General features: G+C 33.7%; 2 protein-coding genes across 2 annotated transcripts; one reads left to right on the forward strand and one right to left on the reverse strand.

Moving 5' to 3' along the window:
- The first annotated feature begins 136 nt into the window (after positions 1–136).
- LOC123894782 (NF-X1-type zinc finger protein NFXL2) lies at positions 137–7,866 on the forward strand. Its single transcript, XM_045944856.1, has 13 exons — positions 137–1,362; positions 1,466–1,579; positions 1,711–1,766; positions 2,041–2,107; positions 4,054–4,146; positions 4,904–4,989; positions 5,262–5,424; positions 5,557–5,727; positions 5,922–6,112; positions 6,214–6,295; positions 6,479–6,685; positions 6,901–6,990; positions 7,083–7,866. The coding sequence occupies exons 1-13, from the start codon at positions 217–219 to the stop codon at positions 7,236–7,238; spliced, it is 2,622 nt and encodes an 873-aa protein (XP_045800812.1). The 5' UTR covers positions 137–216; the 3' UTR covers positions 7,239–7,866.
- A 3,136-nt stretch (positions 7,867–11,002) lies between these two features.
- Positions 11,003–13,920, reverse strand: LOC123894783 (putative serine/threonine-protein kinase-like protein CCR3). The gene has a single exon (XM_045944857.1). The coding sequence runs from the start codon at positions 13,870–13,872 to the stop codon at positions 11,287–11,289; it is 2,586 nt and encodes an 861-aa protein (XP_045800813.1). The 5' UTR covers positions 13,873–13,920; the 3' UTR covers positions 11,003–11,286.
- Between the last annotated feature and the right edge of the window lie 5,753 nt (positions 13,921–19,673).

Here is a 19,673-nt window from a genome sequence, read left to right on the forward strand (position 1 = left end):
AGAACCAAACACATAGTTACACTTACAGCAAGTAGTAGCTTATAAAAAAGAAAAACACTTACGTAGTGTAGTTTTTGTAAAAAAAAAAAAGAAGTAAAATTCTAATTCTAATTAAAAAAAAAAACACCAAAAAGACAATGAGACACAAACAAACATGTAAGTAGCCAACAAATACCAACAAGTGTGAATATCGAACTCGAACATACCAAAGCATAGATGATGGCATCATCAAAACACCGCCCACCACCGCCACAACAACTCTCCGACTCAGATTCCGACGGTGGCTCCTCCACTTCTACACTCCTCCGTCACTCAGACCTCTCCGAATCTATATTCAAATCCTACTTCAATTTCTCCGGCCACTCCTCAACCAATGCCACCTCCGCCGATCTCTCCAAGATCCAATCATTCCTCACTTCCTCCTCCTCCGGCGCTCTTTCCTGCCTCATTTGTCTCGAACGCATCAAACCCTCCGATCCCACATGGTCCTGCACCTCCCTATGCTTCGCTGTATTCCATCTCTTCTGCATTCAAAGCTGGTCCCGTCAAGCTTCCGATCTCGCCGCCGCACGCGCCGTCACTCGTCTCTCCATTTCACCTGATCAAGCCTCTGATACATCTCTCTGGAATTGCCCCAAATGTAGAGTTGAATATCCCAAAACCTTAATCCCTAAAACCTATCTATGTTTCTGTGGAAAATTGGAGAATCCTCCAAGTGATGATCCTTGGGTTTTACCTCATTCTTGTGGTGATGTTTGTGGTAGATCTTTGAAGAACAATTGTGGGCACCATTGTTTGCTTTTATGCCATCCTGGACCATGTCCATCTTGCCCACAACTTGTTAAAGTTCGTTGCTTTTGTGGGTCTCATCAAGATGTTCGAAGATGTGGGTTTAAAGAGTTTTCTTGTGAAGCTCCTTGTTCAAAGTTATTGGATTGTGGTGTGCATAAGTGTGTTGAGATTTGCCACCTTGGCGCATGTCCGCCTTGTCGGGCGCGTGGTGTTTATAGGTGTCAATGTGGGAAGGTGAAAGTGGAGAGGGAGTGTTGTGATCGTGTTTTTCGATGTGATGATCCCTGTGAGAAGAAGCTTAGTTGTGGGAAGCATGTTTGTGAGAGAGGGTGTCATTCTGGTGAATGTGGCGAGTGTCCTTTACAAGGGAAGAGAACATGTCCTTGTGGAAAAAGGGTATATGAAGGAATGCCTTGTGATGCTCCTATGCAGGTTTGTGGAGCTACTTGTGATAAAATGTTATCCTGTGGGTATCATAGGTGTCATGAACGATGCCACCGTGGACAATGTATCCAGACTTGTAGGATTGTTGTGAAGAAATGTTGTCGCTGTGGTAGCCTCAAGAAAGATGTAAGTGATTGTTTTCTGTTTTGAAATTTGAATGCATTTTGATTTTGAGGTTTGGTTTGTGAAATATAGTCATAGTAGGCAAAGTTAATTGAACTTAAAGTAGGTACCTTGCTATCAAGATTTGGCATGTGAGAGGAAGTGTCAGACGTTGCGCGACTGTGGTAGGCATCCTTGTAAACGCCGCTGCTGTGATGGAGATTGCCCTCCGTGCTCAGAGGTGTGTGCTTGTTTTGTAGTAGATATTAATATTAATCACATGATTAGTATCTACAGTATTTTTGACAGTAGACTTCTAACTTTGTAATTTTGATTGATCAATATTTTTTTTTGTTTTTCAACAATTATTAGATATGTGGTAAGAGGCTTCGCTGTAGGAACCATAAATGCCAATCTCCATGCCATAGGTATGTCCTTTTTATTTGTATTAGATATGTACAAGAATATTAAATAATATGTCATCAGCTACTAACAATATGACCACAATGATGGAGAAGAAACATATCATCATGAAAAAGTCAATTTCTTCGTTGATCTGTTTAATTAAGAAAATAGGGACCAGGTTGTTGATATCTTATGCATATTATACAGACAAAACAGTATTTCATTCTTTAACTTGTGAAGCATAAAGTATTAGGCAGGCAGAATACAGTTTGATGATAGCTAAATTTGTTCTTGCAGAGGTCCCTGTGCTCCTTGTCCTATTATGGTGACAATTTCGTGTGCATGTGGGGAGACACATTTTGAGGTTTGAGTTCCTCCATCTGGATTCTGTTTACATATTCTACTCTTCTGTTACATGATTTTTCTTTTCCAATTGTGCATGTTTGTACTTGCGTGTGTGAAGTCTCATTTTATAACTGTGTTTCTTGTATATAAATTGTTGTGTACTGTGAACTATGAAGAATTGAATATAGTTGTGTAAAACAACACCATTGACTGCTCAGTTCATAGAAATTGATGGCTAGATAGTGTTGGACTTGCTAAATAGTAAATAGTAAATAGTAATTAGTTTGAAAACTTATAGATGGAACTTCCTGTGACCAAAACTTTGCTTTCACTTATGTCTCACTCAATTTCCAGCACGTTAATGGTCTTGGGCTCTTTATTTGGACGCGAGAATTTGTGATTCTTGGAGTAATGCAGTGAGATCCAAGATTCGGGCCTCAAACCCCTCTTTCATTTCTCTATGCTGCTTCAGAGTAAGTTCCCAAAGGTCCTTCCAATCCTCGGTATCCTTCCAAGCTTGGTCCAACCGATGGTTGCGTTCCCGGATTTCATCCGTGACCCCCGCCAGACATTCATCCACTCGCTCTTTCTTTGCCCTCTCTTCTTTGACCATCTCCTTGCTCTTGTCAAGTTGTTTTTTCTTTTCCTCAAAGTAGAACTTGAACTCATTGCATTCATGGGAAGTTTGATGGAGCTGCCGTTGTAAATCTTCCTTTTCTTTCTCAAGACGCTCGATGTTTGCCTCGAGCTCATCAACTTCTTCAATAGAGGTAGGCACTGGCTCCAGTGGGCTAGGTTGAGTCGAGATGAAGGGATGAGGATGAAAGGAAGCCCAATCTTCTTGACGCGCTCTTTTATTCATTGGGAGTAAGGCTCCTTGACGGTAATGCCACTCTTTCTTAGCTCGGTCCCTTTACGGTGCACTTGTGTCCATGACTGAATAACCTTTTGGAGTATACTTGGACCATTTGCATCCGTATCATGGAGCACAAATTCTTTCAAAACCTCATCATCCGGCTTTCGGACCATAGGATTTCCCTAAGGGAGTCCTTGGGGGAAATATTGGCCCTGCTCATCTTTGGCTTGGTCATTTTCCCTAATCCAAAGAATTTCATTGATGCTGCTGCTATCAGCGTATTTTGGGCTGTTAGAGTCAACGGAGAAGACCTCGTGCCCGCTCTTCTGGCTGATATATCTTAGAATTGGTATTGGGCCTAACTAATCCTTACAAAACCGGCTTGTAAGGTGAGGATTGCCACTTGCTTATAAACACTTGTCAAGGCCATGTCACAACCGATGTGGGACTTCTTAACAATATATATTACACCCTTCATATGCGGTATAAGAAGAAAGGAGGGTTAATGTTGTGCTGTATTCCTTTGTTGTACTTGTGGTTCACCTCCTGAATCTTGGATCTCACTGCATTACTCCAAGAATCACAAACTCTCGCATCCAACCAAAACTTTGCTTTCAGTTGATTGGAAGAAAGGAGAAATCAGAAGCATATCTTTTTCCTTTACATAATATAAGCACATTGCATTACACTGGCTGCTGATTTATTTGAACATATTCTGAGGAACAACAAAGCTAAATGTATTATATATGAAATCAAGGAGGGTTGTTATTGTCAATTTATATAATATTCATTGTAGTCAAGTCAGTGTGATAGTCCCATTTTTACGTTACTTGTGGTTTGAGACGCCTGCTAATTTCATAGCATTTTCGTTCAATAAATTGCAAATAGTTCAGAGATCAGATAAATGTGGAGTTGCTTATAGCTGTTACTTTTTATATTTGTCAATAAGTTCACACATAATCTCAACAAATATAAATATTCGCTGTTATTTCTTTGTGAATGTGCATATTTTATTAATCTTCTTGATCTTGGTGTTATATACTTGGATTTCATCAATTTTTGTGGCACTTGCTTAAATTATATTTGCTGAGTGATAGATTTTGTACCAGGTTCCATGTGGTACAGAAATGGATCAAAAACCACCTAAATGCCGTAAACAATGTCCTATTAAGCCTTTGTGCCGACATGCATTAATCTGCAAGGTACTATTTGTTATTGATTTGTTTCGCTGCAAGTATTTACATTCCCAAGCAGAGATATACTGAATAATATTTTTAATGAGTTTGGGGGAAGGTTTAGGTTATACATCCTTTCATTTATAGGATGTGCTGCTAATTTTCTCTGTTTATTACTATTGTTTTCTCTTAATTCTAACTTATTCTTTCTAACTGCTGCTATAAAACTTGTTAATGAAAAGGTTTAGGCCTTTTGGACTTCTTTTATCTAGCTCCCAGTTGTACATCCGTTTTCTTGTTTCTCAACGACATTTTACTGATATATTTATCTTAACACTAGAGTATGTAAATTATTAAAACCAAATTTTATTTAAAAAAATGCATTATTAAGTCTTTACACACAATACTTTTTTAGTACATGGTTGGCATAAAATGAACTTCAATTTGAATCATTGCGGTCTACCCCAACACCCCAGGTCTTTTAATTGAATTCTTAATGTTAGAGTTTCCAATTTGTAATAGTGTATTATAGGTTTTTTTTTTTTTAAAACATTATATTACATGCTAAAATTATTTTGATACTGTAATTATTTTGAGGAATATCTGTATCTCTTAATGGGTTGTTATTTTCTTCCCTCAAGAATTGAATTATTACAAACTCTCGAAAGTTGTCATCATCATCATACTTGGATGTTCCTTAATTTGAAAGAAATTGGGTGCTTCATTGCTGACGAGTGACAATGTATATTTCTTTTACTATTATTAACACATTGCTTTTGTTTAGCCACACAAATGCCATTATGGAGCCTGCCCTCCTTGTCGCCTACCTTGTGCAGAAGAGTACCAATGTGGCCATGCATGCAAATTAAGGTTTGAGTGAATTTTCCCTCTATATATGAAAGATTGAGAGGTTACTACGTATCATTTTGAAGAAATTGCTTTAAATAGTTAAGATTTTGAACTTTCAAGCATTTATGTGTGAATGAAGGGTCCAAACACATAGATTCTCGATTATTGACAAAGTAATGAAGCGGATAGGTGATAGGTGTCATTTATCATTTAGTTGAATTGAATCACATGAGATTTGTACATTCAAATTTTAGTTAATATTTTAACTTACCACACTTTTTTTCTTTGTGAAGGTGTCATGGTGCAAGGCCTCCTCCAAATCTAGAATTTACTCTTAAACCAAAGAAAAAGAAGAATACACAACAAAGTGAAATTGTTCCCGGCACTCAATGCCCTCCTTGCCCGGAACTAGAATGGAGATCATGTGTAGGGCAGCACATGGGAGCAGAGCGAATGGTTTGTTTTGCTTATCTTAGAAGCTGTTTACGAGCTATGACATGCCAGATTCTTTTAAGTAATTTCGTCTAAACCAATTCGCATTAACTGCTTTTAATGTGGTTTCTGTTTTCTTTTTCACCCTCTTATCAGATGGTCTGCTCTAATAAATCACAGTTCTCCTGTGAAAATTTATGTGGTAATCCTCTACCGTGTGGTAATCATTATTGTACTAAAACCTGTCATCCCTTGGAGAACCAGTCTTCCACGAACCAGTCAATAAGAAGTGAGGCTTGTGAAGATTGTTTGCTTTCTTGCCAAAAGGTTTTGAATCTTTCAGAATTCCTTGTATTTTATTCTTTATGTTTCACCAGTTTCTTTCTCATCACTGGATTTTAACTGAATCGATTAAGTTTCTTAATTGTTTTCTTCCTGTGTAAAGTTGACAATCTCACTTTTTTAGTATCCAAAATCAGAGCTGATAGTTTGTCTCGTGTTGTGTAAATTGCATTGATCAGGAAAGAAAGCCTAAGTGTCAACATCACTGTCCTCGGCGATGCCATCCTGGAGATTGCCCCCCATGCAAGGTGTTAGTTAAACGGTCATGTCATTGTGGTGCAATGGTCCATGCTTTTGAGTGTATTTATTACAACAGCCTTTCTGCAAAGGATCAAGAGACTGCCCGGTCATGTGGTGGACCATGTCATAGGTAATTTAAATGGAATTAATTTCATGTTCATTCTTCTCTTTTCCTTTCTCTCCTGTTCGATTAGCTAGATGATAGCTCTATTGGTTACAATGGTTTTGCAGAAAGATGCCAAATTGTACGCATCTATGCCCAGAGACATGTCATCCTGGTGAATGCCCAAATCCTGATAAATGCGGTAAAAAGGTACATATTTATTAGCTGTCATTGCATGAATTAACTTTGAAAATAACACTATTAGCTCAATCAGTGTCGCTAGTTTATTGCACTACTTTTCTATGTGCTGCAAACTAAACAAACCAGTACACTGTACATATATCATCGATCCAATTTACTTATCTTCTAAAATATAAACTTGTTCTTTGCAAGGTCACTGTTCGGTGCAAATGCCAAACACTGAAAAAGGAGTGGCTTTGTCAAGATGTTCAAGCAGCACATAATCGTGCCGGTTGCAATCCAAGTGATATACCAAAAAATCAATTTGGAGTTGGACTTATTCCTTGCAATTCGGACTGTAAGAGTAAAGTGCAGGTTGTTGAGTCAGAACTGCAATTACGGAAATCTAGAGTTACCGAGGTAATTGTGCTTCTGTCAGAACTTTCCGCATATATTCAAAATTATCTATTTGCTTAGTTCTTTTCATTCATCATCACTACAAAATTGCATTGTACTTGTAGAAATTCAGCTTCTGAAAAGGACATATTATATTTGTGTCTACATTGTCATCTATGGTTATGATAATACTAAAGTAATTTTTGTTTATACAATTCTAATAATCGTTTTTGTTGAAGGTAAAGGAGCCAGATAATGAAAAATCAGTTCCAAAGCGACGAAAAAGGCGGGAGCGGGTAGTAGAATCCAATGAACCGACAATACTACAGGTATGCTAGTTTTCTTGATAAAAGAATAGTTTTTTAATTTCATTAACCTTTCTCTTTGCTGACCAATTATGATTGTGATGATCATTGTACAGAAAATAATTTCCAGAACAAAGCAGGTTCTTCTATTTATCTTTTTCTTATTCATACTTGTTGCCGCTACTCATTATGGATACAAGGGACTACTACAGCTCAATGATTGGATGAATAAAGTTGACGAACAAAGACATAGATCTTCACGAATCAGATGATTTGTTCATTGTGTTAATTATTGTATTATTTCCTCTATTAATTAAAGTATGTGCATCAAGTTTCAATATGATTTGGATGCTTGCAGCACTTGACACAAACCATACATTCTTTTTCCATGGAATAGGAAATAATCACGCGATAGACATTAGACATACATGTTCGGAGTTTTCCCGAATAAGGTTTTCTTTTGGAGGTTCAATTAATTTGCATGTCAAATATTATTACCAAGCACTGTATTGGCCATGGCGGCGCCATGGGGGATATTGGTGGTGGGTTTTTGGCTTTCCACCATGGCCAATTTTGTGAAGGATGGCAGCGCCAGACTCAGATATGGCGGCCCACATATCGGCCGGTATGGTGGGTTTTTGGCTTCCCGCCATCGACAATACTGTTACAAAAGATGTAGCTATTGTATATGTAGTGTGTAACTTGTAGTGCTATGATGATAACATGGTAATTTTGGTGGATTTGTCATATTACAATAACATTTCCATTATCAATTTGTTGGTTCTTGCCATTTTTTAATGTGTTTCTTTGTCATCCTTTATTGAATGGTGTCTGAAAGCTATATTCACATTGTTTTTGAACCATTCCCATATGCTCCAACAAATTCCTTGCTGATGTCCATTTTTTATTATCTTCTTTTTTAAATTTCTGAAGTTTTATTATGCTTTTGAAATATAATTAAGCCTTGTCTTGTCTTATTCTAATTAAATCACCATTAGATCCATTAATTCTTCATTTGTAGTCAAATTAGGTGTAAAGCTTTGTTGATTAGCATAACAACCATACGTCTGCAATTTTTATATTTGTTAATTTGTTCATAGTTCACACTTTAATCCTATGGAAGTGGACTTGAGTTCACACTTCATTCTTAGTATTTTTCTATCTTAATATATCATTTGTAATGGTAAATAAAGATATATTTAAGTGACCAAATATTTGTACTAAATTACAAATAACTCATATAAAGACAAATTTAAATATATTTCTCTATAAAAGAACCTCAAATTATTTAACCAACTCATCTAGTAGTTAGAGTAGCAGCCATTCTTTGTAGACTTTGAAAGGATGTGATTATATGCATAATATAATGAGTCTTAAGTCTAACTGCTCCTGGAAAACTTGGCTGGTTGACTTAATGAAATACAGTATGTCATTGAGATATTTTTGAGAATAATATGCAAAAGTGTTGCTATCTGTATGATTATGAACCTTTTGGACTGAATGCTTCCTTCCAAATTTACTATACTTATCTGTAGAATATTGATTAATTTTTAACTTAGAGAATAGTCTTGTTCCTAAAAGGTATGCTAACACTATCTTGAGAATACTTGTCATTAATGTATTAATAGAAAAGTATGAAATGAAAAGTATTAATTGTAATATAGCTTCTATTAACAGTAGATGTGGTGAGTGGTGACCATTTACTATTTAGCATTGTAGGTTGAAAATTTTGAAACTTTGGCCATGACATTTTCTCACGAGATGATTGACTCCCAAAAATCCTGGTTAGAATGTTTTAATTTCGCTGTCTCCGTGAATTTAACTCAGTTGGTAGATATATCGTATTATATATGTAGGAGTTGGAGTTCAAATTTTGAATACTCCACTTATTCACCTTTAAGATGAAATTTATAACCACTATTGTAATATTTTAAAATGAATGAGAATCGACCTCAATTGTTTTTTTTTTTTCTTTGTAAACATGAATTTGATAATATGATTTTTATCTTTTATAGAATAAATCTACAGACTGAATCTCAATGTTGTAACAAAAAAAAAAAAAAAAGATTGAATCTATAACATGTTTAAATGATCAAACGAACACGGTAAAAAAATGAAGATTAAGTTCATTCAAAGTTTCAACCACTAAAATTAAAATATTAGACAGTTTTTTCAAGGTTATGTACATGACATATTTGACTATCTCATGGTAAAAAGACCAAGTTTTTTCAAGGTTATATATTTGACTATCTCATGGTGCTTGTAACAAAAAAGACCATTTCAGGGTAAAATTCAATTAACTTATTTATTTGACAACAAAAAATTCAATCGCTGTTATTCGGTATTCTAATATCATACTAGTAATAAACAAGGATATCATTCTGCCTATAAAAAAAAAATGTCTCTCTAAAAACGTATTATAAAAATGTGAATTTAGCCACTAAACTGCTGTACAATAAAAAAAGTTAGTATTTCTTCTATTCATAATTATAAGTAAAAGTTGGCTAACAAAAATTGATGTATTTGATTCAAAATTTTGATCAAATACATCATTTTTTTATTGACCAACTTTTACTTATAATTAAAAATGAAGTAAATAGTTACTCTCACATGAGTGGGTAGTACCATATTTCTACTATTTGTTTGAAAAATTTATACCCTTTGTTTCATATAAACATGATAAAATTATGAGAACATCAACTGTTTGACGAAGTTGTAAAACGATTGATATCGGACCCGGAAGGTCCGAATTCGAACCCAGTTAGAACTCTTGTAGAAAAATAAATATCTTTTACTACAGTTTTTTTTTTTTTTTTAACTGAAGCACATTTCTTCACCTAAGATTTTCACTTGACAAGTAAAACAAGAGATAAAATTGGGAGAATGAGTCTTGGGGATAATATATTAAGACTTGTCAATTCAAAACTTGTGGGTGGCTAACTATAATAACACCAACCTTGCCGTGCAATAAAGAAGCAATATGCAATAAGCCAATCCACTCCTTAATATGGTACTACTACTAGTATTTATTTCCATTCTTTTGGTCAATATTGGGAATTTAATGGTGTGTAGTCGCACCGCATACAGTCATAATATTTGGAGCGTTCGTTCAATATCAAATGGTTTAGATTTTAAGATTAGATTTTAATTGTTTTTAAATAAAAAATTTAAGCTAAAAATCTAGACTGTTTAATCTTAATCAAACGGTTCATATATAATCAATTGCAGGCAATCACTTCTCTCGACTGCAATGAATCCGTATCCGTCAAAGTGCAATTAAGTGAGTAACAATCTTTCAAAAGAAAAAACAAAATTAGACATATACCAAGTCTACCATATGCTTGCTATATGGAGGGGAGGGGAGGGGACCATAGAAGAAAGTCAAGAAACGGATTAACTACGGAGCTATGTGGGGCTCAAACAGCACAACCACTCAAAGGAAGAAACATAGTTGCATTGCATTTGCATCTGCATCATGGTGTTTTCATGCTCTAAAATTGTCAAATTGTGTTCACATTCTTTTCCACTTTTTTTCACGTGGTCTTCAAATGTGACTTGGTATATCTCTTATGTTGTTTCCTAGTCTGAACCAGACCAAATAATTTAGAAGTTCATAAAAGTGTGGCTCTTTATACCTTCTCCTCTGGTTTTATATGAATATAATAATATCCACATGAAAATTCTGCAATTGTTAATTACATGACACCTATTTGGCATTGAAAAATGTTTCTTTTAATTTCTTAATTTTGTTTTTTTATTGGTGTTTTCAAATATGTCTGCATTACTCAATAAGTGATTAAGCAGCTCAGTTTATTAAGTAGCGCTGAGTTTGGAAGCGAGGACTATGGTTCGATCTTCCAAAAAGCACTCTTGAGAGGAGCAAAACGTGCAACTCAAGCACCCGAGTGAATATGTCTCACAATTGGTCAAAAAGACCGAAGTTTGTAGAGATATTCTATGGTGTCATTGAGGGTTTCCTAAAAAAATGTGCCTACTCGTTCATCGGAGTAGCAACGGGCATTAAAAACAATGATGCTATCTTTAAAATACAACATAATGATGGTTTAATCTATCATACATTGAGTGTAAATAGTAAATACATTGAAAAAATGAATTGCCAAAATAGCTTAAACTAAACAATCCCTTTTTTCTGGTTAGATGTTAGCAGTTAACAAAATTCTACATCTTAATGTTAGATGATACTCCTAAATTAATCTTTACATGCCAATAGTAAATCATATTTATCAGAAAGAATCTAAGAAAAATAATAAAACAAAATTTCCAACATTTTGTTTTTCACCCTTAGAAAGTTGGAACATATCAATCTGAAACAACAGAGATAGTAACACTCGAAATGCTTTCGATCTCATGGTTACTACCACCCTCACAAATAAGCAATGCCCTCTCCAAATTGGCAACAATATCAGCCATAGTTGGTCTATCTTTCCCTTCCAAATTCACACAATGCACAGCAGTATATGCCATTAACTCGACTGCCTCCGATTCATTACTCTCCGCCTCCGGCAGTCCAACTCTTGAGTCCAAAATTTTCATCAATTCACCAGCTAAAATAGCAGGCACTGCAAAATCTACTAGACTTGATGGATTTCCTCCATCTTCATCATTTCGAAATATAGCTCTTTTTCCTGTTAATAATTCGAGTAATACAACTCCAAGTCCATATACATCACTCTTTGCTGTTAACACATTTAAACCATAGTACTCGGGATCGATATAACCAACTGTTCCTGCTGTTTTTGTTGGTTTGTAATTGATATCAGATTCTGGACTCATCAATGATAATCCAAAATCAGATACTCTTGCTGTCCAAGTTGCATCAAGAAGAATATTTGAAGACTTAATATCTCTATGAATTATTGAAGGAACTGCATAATTATGCAGATACTCTATTCCTCTTGAAGCATCCAAAGCAATTTTGATTCTCATATTCCATGAATTCAACAAACTGCTACTTTTTTCCACATTGTTCTTATCATGCAAATGACTATGCAATGAACCATTTTTCATGTACTCATACACCAAAAGCCTCTCATCTTTGTCCTCACAATAACCAACTAGTCTAACCAAGTGTTTGTGATGTAAACGCGACAAAAAAGCTAATTCAGACTCAAATGCACTCTCTTTCTCTTGAAACTTTTTAACCTTCAAACCTGTTTCACCTCTCTTGATTGCTACCTCGCGACCGTCGAATAATTTTCCTCTATACACAATACCAAAGCTTCCGGCACCAATTTTGTGCTGTAGTGAGAAATGGTTTGTAGCTGCTATAAGCTCAGATAGAGAAAACTCCTCCGCCCTTTCTTGATGCTTAGTTGACGAAGGTCCACTCCTCTGCCGCCTCATTATTCTCGAACCTTGACGCATAATCACCGATTTAATCGAATTAATCGAAGACGAACTAGTATTTGAACCGCTGCTACTACCTCTTGTAACTGTTGGTTGCACAGAACTGTGCACTTTCTTTTTACCAAAACAAACACCTGTCCATAAGCAATAGATTATTGAACATATACCAATAAAACCTCCCACTGATCCAACAATTGCAAAAATCAATAATCCCCTTGTCAATGTCTTCGATCGAGAACGAGACACCGGTGGTGGTGGAGGTGGTTGAACTGACGGCGGCTGCAGTGGCGGACTTGTTATTTGAGTGTTACATATATTTGGGTTACAAATATAATGACTTGTGCTAGAACACAATGATTGAGAATCAGGATATATACCACACTCACTACAAGAAGATTGAACACAAGGCCCCGGAAGAATCCGAGACAACGGAACATCAGATTCAGAAACATTTGATCCATTAGACCAACCAGGTCCCCAACAAATAACAGTAAAATTAGTTGTTGTCAATCCACAAGTAAAATTGGAAGCAGAAACAATCAACTCAAAAGAAACCCTTTCAATAAAATTCACCAAAAATTTCCCTTTTCCACCCCAACAAACAACAGAACTATTCTTTCTCCTAATTGCACAACCATGTTCATCACCAAGTGCTAATTCACCATACTCAAAAGCACCACCTTGTGGAACATCAATTTGTCCAGAACTATTACTTCCTTTACAAACCAAAAAACCAGTTGAATTCAAACCACAAACATGTGAACCACCAGCTACAATACTCAACATAGAAATGTTACTAAACTCATTCTGTAACCGTTCTGCAATAACTTTCTCACCCCAACATCGAACTTTTGAACCATTTTTCAAAATCCCACAAGAAAAATTCGACCCAGATGAAATCGAACCGAATCGGTCCGACCCAGATGACTCAAAACCCTCATCAGTTCTCCAACAACGAACTGTTCCAGTTCCGACCACCGTAGCACAAACTTGAGAATCTCCAACAGAGAGATTCTCCAATAAAACAGAATCATTAACATTAACGTAAAGTCTCTTACTTTGAAACGAAGATGAAGTATCCCAACAATGTAAACTATAGTTACCAGACCTGAGACCACAGAAGTAGCTTCTTCCACCGGAGATTAACGAAAATGAAACGTTAGGGAGAATGTGGAAAATTTTGCCTTGACGGTAACACTGAATGCTCTGTTTTGAATGGCCTGATGTGATGCCACAGACAGTGGCAGGGGAGTCTGTGACGGAGAGGGTTGTACCAGAGCCTAAAGCATTGGAAGAAGATGAAAGATAGAAGATGATGATGACGATGGTGGTTGTGACGGCGGTGAAGACGGAGGTGGACGGTGGTTTCTTCATTAAAGAAAATGGAAAATAATGATTTGGAGAGTTTTTTTGTGCTTCATTGGCAGGAAAAACAGAGGAAATGAAATGAAAGGATAGTTTGAATAGTATGTTTACGTTATGGTGGAAATTTTGAAGGTGGTAGTTGTTGACTATTGAAAATGGTGGAATGCATAGCATAGATAATAATAGTACTGTAGACTGGTCAATTTAAGCACTGTAGTATTCAAGGACGTGTTTGGTACCACCTCCCTCCCTAATATAAATTTTTTTAGAATTTTTTTTTCCATTTTTAAAAACTCTTTTTGAATTTTCAACTACATTAATTATCATCCTTTAAAAAAAAAACCACATTAATTATCTCTTTTTCTACACTTTGATCAAGTAGCAAGAGTTCGAACTCGATCTTGCATATTACATGCAATCAGTGGCTGCTTGCACACATGTGTGAGGTGTGCGACGGCATCGGGCCTCAAAATTTTGAGGTCCTATAATATTACTTATATATTATTTATACCTATAAAATATCATATGTATATTAACAAGTGGGTTAAGTCTTGCAGCATGCAAGACTATTTTTAACCATTGGATTAAAAGGCCGCACTAAATATCAGAGTACACCTTCCACACCAAATTTATTTCCTCATCTTCCTCATTCCTGTCTTCCTCGATAGAACCAAACACAAACATCCTATTTTTCCACTATCTTGTTCTTAAATCTCATTGTAGAAAAGCCAGATCTTGATAATTTAAGACTATAAATCTTGAAAATTTGAAATGATTACTGATTTTGTTTTTCTTTCACCATTGTTAGATATGAGAATTGAAGAAGAAGAAAGAAGAAAGAAGAAAGAAAGATCTGTGTTTTTTAATAAAAATAAATAATGAGAGTTGATATAGTGCTGATAGTCCATGACAAGATCTTGTGGGTAATTCGATCCAACAATTAAAATAAGTGGTGCACCATGAAAGACATGAGAGGGTCTTTCATGTTAGAATAAGCCATGAGTATCAATAGATTAGTTATCTATAGTCGTAAATATAGTTTTAGTCCATTTTAATCTTTGCATAAAATTTAACCTTAGATTAGGAGGTTCTTTTTTGACGTTATATACAAAGATAATTATTTTGTATTTCTTATCTCATTTGATTTAATGCAATTGGTTTAATATTGACAATCTATATGTTTACAAGAATAAAAATGATTTTTTTATGTTATACGCAATTTAAATCGACAATTTTTTCTTAAAAAAAATAAAAAATTTATATTAAAGGGCCACTTTTATATTTTGCACAGAGCCTCCTAAAACCCGGAGATGCCCCTGCATGCAATATCCTTGTCTACTTTTTTACTACACTTTATAGTAAATAAATGATAAATGATAAAATTGTAAAAGCTATATCCACTAAGGGTTTGTTTGGTAAGACCAAATATTGAGCTTATAGCTTTTAAGAAATGTTTGGTAATAGTTTTAAAAAAGAGCTTATAGCTTATTTTTCAAACGCTATTTCAAGTAGTTTATGAGCTTATAGCTTATAACTTATCATATTTTCTTTCAATTTTACCTCTATCATCTTACTTGAAAAAATTAAATATTAATTAAACATATCTTTTTTATGTCATTTCATATTTATAAGTTAGCTTAACCGCTAATTTTACTAAACACTACAAATTCAATCAGCTAGTTTATTCGCTATAAGCTAGCTTATCAGCTATTTTTTACCAAACATAGCATAAATCACTATAGATAAATATATTACGAGGTAATAGTTTATAAAATTATCCTTATCGAGTGGAAAAAAGCCCCAAGCCGTCAGATCGGCCCGTTTAACCCGTCATTTTTGGCTGGTTGAGCCAAACTTTTGAGCTTGACCACTCTAGTTGGTTTGCCCCACGAGTTATATAAAATCTGTCTTTTTTTCTTTCTTTCAGTTAATCAGATAAAATTCTTGATAAAATTAGGTTTTTATCTATTTTTTTTGGATTTATTTATATTAGTGAATTTGTTTTAACTTTAAAACTTGTTTAATGTTGTATTTAAAAATATTTTTATTTAAAAATTCTCCAAAGCTAAAATTGGTTTTTTAAGTATGAATTATAAAGTTATAGAATTACCTCATAAAGTCTCACATTCAAACACACTATATTAGCTATACACAATTATTTACAAAACTAAAATTTGTTTTTTTACTCTAAAAACTATAATTGTTATTCATGCTCATTCCCCAATCTTGGCTTTTGCGAGATAAATTTAGAGAGAAAAAACATAAAATCTCTCTTAGTGACAATTAAGGAGGGAATGAGAGAGGATTTCATTTTTTTTTCTACTAGTGTTATCTGGGATGAAAATATGTACATATTTATTTCAAAATATTTATCAAGATGTAATTGCTATGAACAGTTGGGTTTAATATTTTTTACAATGTCAATTAAATAAATTGTTAGATATATAATTATAAAAATTTGATTTTAACCATACCTATATAAAATTAAATATACAACAAATATTTTTTCATATGTATAATTCAGATATTGAACTCATGACCAAATAGTTAAGAGTTTTAAGTATCTATCATTTATATTTCCACAATCATATCATTTTTAGTTATAGGTAAATGAAACTAAAAAATGAGACGCGTATTGAATTATGGTTGAGCCAAACATGACCTTTTCTATCAAGCATGAGGAATTGAATCCCACACATACTAGTAATTTCTAGGAAGGGGATGATGCATATGGCAATGTCAGTCAATGATTGTAAGTTTTTTCTTTTCTCTCTAAAAAAAAGAAAGAACACTAAGCCACCGCAGCATGCATCCACGTGTACCATAAAATTATAAAATGTTTCTCACACCCCTCCGTCGTGGAACTTGGAACGTAACACATGGCATGGATTGGATTTGACCGTAATATATTATCATATCATATTCATATACTACTAGTAAAGACTGCGAATGTTCTTTTCTTAATCTATGGTAGTAATGATTTTGTTAACTTTGAAATTCAAATGTGAGACCGAGGCGTAGCACGTAATAGTATGAGATAATCAAACTAAATGACATAAAATTTTGGGTGTTCAGTTGCAAGAAAGTGAGAGGTGGGTACTTTCCTCATTCCTGGTTGGCTACAATTCAAATTTGCTTTAAAGACCGAAAGTGAGTGATGGATCAATGTTAACAACTCCCACGTCGGTTATGAGATGGTCTGAATAAGTGTTTATATATTAGAGACAATTTTCACCTTACAAACCAGTTTTGTAAGGATGAGTTAGACCTAATACTCATTTTTAAGAACCAAAACTAATTTGCAGTTTTCTTTAAAATGAATTCTATTAGTAAGAAGATCACATATAGGGTCTGATTGTTTCCATTTTTAAAAAAAGGATTTTTTCTTTGTATTTTTTAAAATAGATTTTCTAAAATCGTTTTTCAAAGTTTTTTTATATTCATTTTTTCTAAATTGAAGCACTAATTTTGACATCATATAACATAAACACATATTATTGAAGATCAAAACATAGTAAAAATCATAATTTTTTCAAAAAATTGTATTTCAAAAATGATTTTTATGAAAATCTATTTGAAATAACTTCAAAATCAAGTGATTTTTCGAAATTTTGATATCCAAAAAAAGTTTCAATAAAATGATCAAATGCCTAAAATAACATTTTAAGAATAACTATTGAAACCAAATTTTCATTTGAAGCTTTTATAAAAAGTTTCTTTGTAAATTTTTTTTACATAAAATTATGTAACACTATAAGAATCTATTTTTAAAAAATCTATAACAAACAGGCACATAGTATTATGCAGAGTTGAGATTTGACTCTAAGACACTCTATTTATTCATTTTAAGGTGGAATTTCTAGTAATTAGTCTATTAAACAAACAAAAAATTCGAATAGCGTGTGTTTCATACTTTCATTATATTATACGACTGATAACACTAATTAATTCAAAATAATGGTAATTTGGTTTAGTTTATGCATGCACCACGTGTTTTTTTTTTTTACAGTATATGTTAAATAAACACGTTTAACATTAATTTTGATTAATAAAATTATATAATTAATTAAAAAAAATAGTTTTAAACCTCTATGATCTTAATAAGATTATTGCACGCGTGATTTTTATTTTTTAAATATTTAGGACTAAGATAAGACTCAATACAAACAGCTCAATTATCGCCTAAACCATTTTAAAGCTGTCCACTGCACTTAAAATAATAAGACTAAAGATGTACCCAGAAAAATAAATAATAAGAATAAGACTAAACTATTAGAACTAATTGTACCCAAAAAAAAATAAAATATTACCACCAAATTAACACATCAGCTATCAGCTATTAAATTAAAAGAAAAGAAAAAGAATATCCCATAAACACAAGTATAGTTGCTGAAACTTGAAAGTTAACATTCTTTTGGTATATTCTATCTAGGGGTGTACGTGGATCGGATTGGGTTGGATTTGACCAAAAATAAAACTCGAATCACATAGGGTACTCCGGTTTGGGTCTAGTAAAATAACCACCCGTTATAATGTTGGACCGGGTTGGGTAAATCCACTAAATTCCGGGTTGGATTGGGTTGGGTAGTGAGTTACCCAAATTATTTTTCTATTTTTTTATATTAAATATCTAAATGTCGAATCATTATAGTTTTTCATAAAAATAATTCAACCATTCTATTTTCTTAAAAAAATAGTGTAACTTTTATTCACTATAAAAAATAATCACTCATTTTTTGTGTAAATCCACTAATTTACGGATTGGATAATATGTTATCCAAATGTTTTTTTTTACTTTTTTTAATATCAAATGACTAAACGATGAATAGTGCGATTAATTATCGTATTTGTTTATAAAAAAATTTCAATCTTTTTATTTTCATAAAAAATAGTATAACTTATTTTCAATATAAAAATATTTAATAATCAGATGGCAAAATCTTTAGTATTTTCATAAAAATTATTTCAAAATACATAAAACTAGTGGGTCAGTGAGTTTTTTGGGTTGGGTCCGGTTTTACCCGAAACCCAATTTTTTTTATGGGTTTTTCATTTTTGAAATCCATATCCACCCACTAGCCTGATCCGACCCACTTTTTTGGGTTGGATTGGGTGGGTTTGACCGGATCAACCGGATTTGTCTGTACACTCCTAATTCTATCCAACTAATTATGATGTACAATAGTGCATTTTTTTTTCCTTTCAAACTGGCTGCATCCATAATCCATCTATACATGATTTGTAATGTAGATTATTTTTTGAAAAATTTCTATGTAATAAATAACAAAGAAACCACATAAAAAACTATAGAGTAGAGAATTGGACCCGCCATGTAAATAAAAGAGAGACATTATGACAACTAAAATGAATTGGTGTCTCTACGAATAAATAATAAATAATAAAGGGTATAAAATACTACTTACAATTTAAACAAGAAGAGAAATAGAGAACTACATCAAGTGTCACCTAAAGAATGTAAAGAGATTCTTGAACTTTTATTCAAGGTATTAAGGAATATTGGATGATGCTTTAGAGACAGATGAAGCTGGAAAGAATAGCCTATACTTTCTTTAACAGCCTAAACACCTTACTATATCTATATGATATATGTTGTCATTAATTAATGGTTAGTTCTTAAAAAGCTTAGGCATATGTATCCAAAAACACTTCCAAGCAATGTTCTTATAAGTTATATGAGAGTCCTTTAAAGTTCAAAAGTTGTGTTTCATCATTGGGAGAAGATTGACATGGCGAAAACTTGCGAGGACGGCTAATGCATGCAGAATCAACTCATCCTTAACAATATGTATCGTATACGTTATGCGACTCATAACGAGTTCTTAAATATTGTACAATTAAAGTAAAAAATGAATGGATTGCTTCAAAGTTCAAAATGCTGGCACTGAAGAGTTAGGTTAAGACACTCATGATCGATGGATTCTATCACTACCATTAGAGTTGCTCTAATGTTACAT

This window comes from Trifolium pratense, linkage group LG7, assembly GCF_020283565.1.
Source record: "Trifolium pratense cultivar HEN17-A07 linkage group LG7, ARS_RC_1.1, whole genome shotgun sequence".
Lineage (NCBI taxonomy): Eukaryota > Viridiplantae > Streptophyta > Magnoliopsida > Fabales > Fabaceae > Trifolium > Trifolium pratense.

Bases quoted from the DNA above. Each gene is read 5' to 3' on its own strand.
- LOC123894783 (XM_045944857.1), bottom strand. From the start codon at position 13,872: ATGCTATGCATTCCACCATTTTCAATAGTCAACAACTACCACCTTCAA.
- LOC123894782 (XM_045944856.1), top strand. From the start codon at position 217: ATGATGGCATCATCAAAACACCGCCCACCACCGCCACAACAACTCTCC. The intron at 1,363-1,465 runs GTAAGTGATTGT...AACTTAAAGTAG, and splicing joins GTGGTAGCCTCAAGAAAGAT to GTACCTTGCTATCAAGATTT. The intron at 1,767-2,040 runs GTATGTCCTTTT...TTGTTCTTGCAG, and splicing joins TGCCAATCTCCATGCCATAG to AGGTCCCTGTGCTCCTTGTC.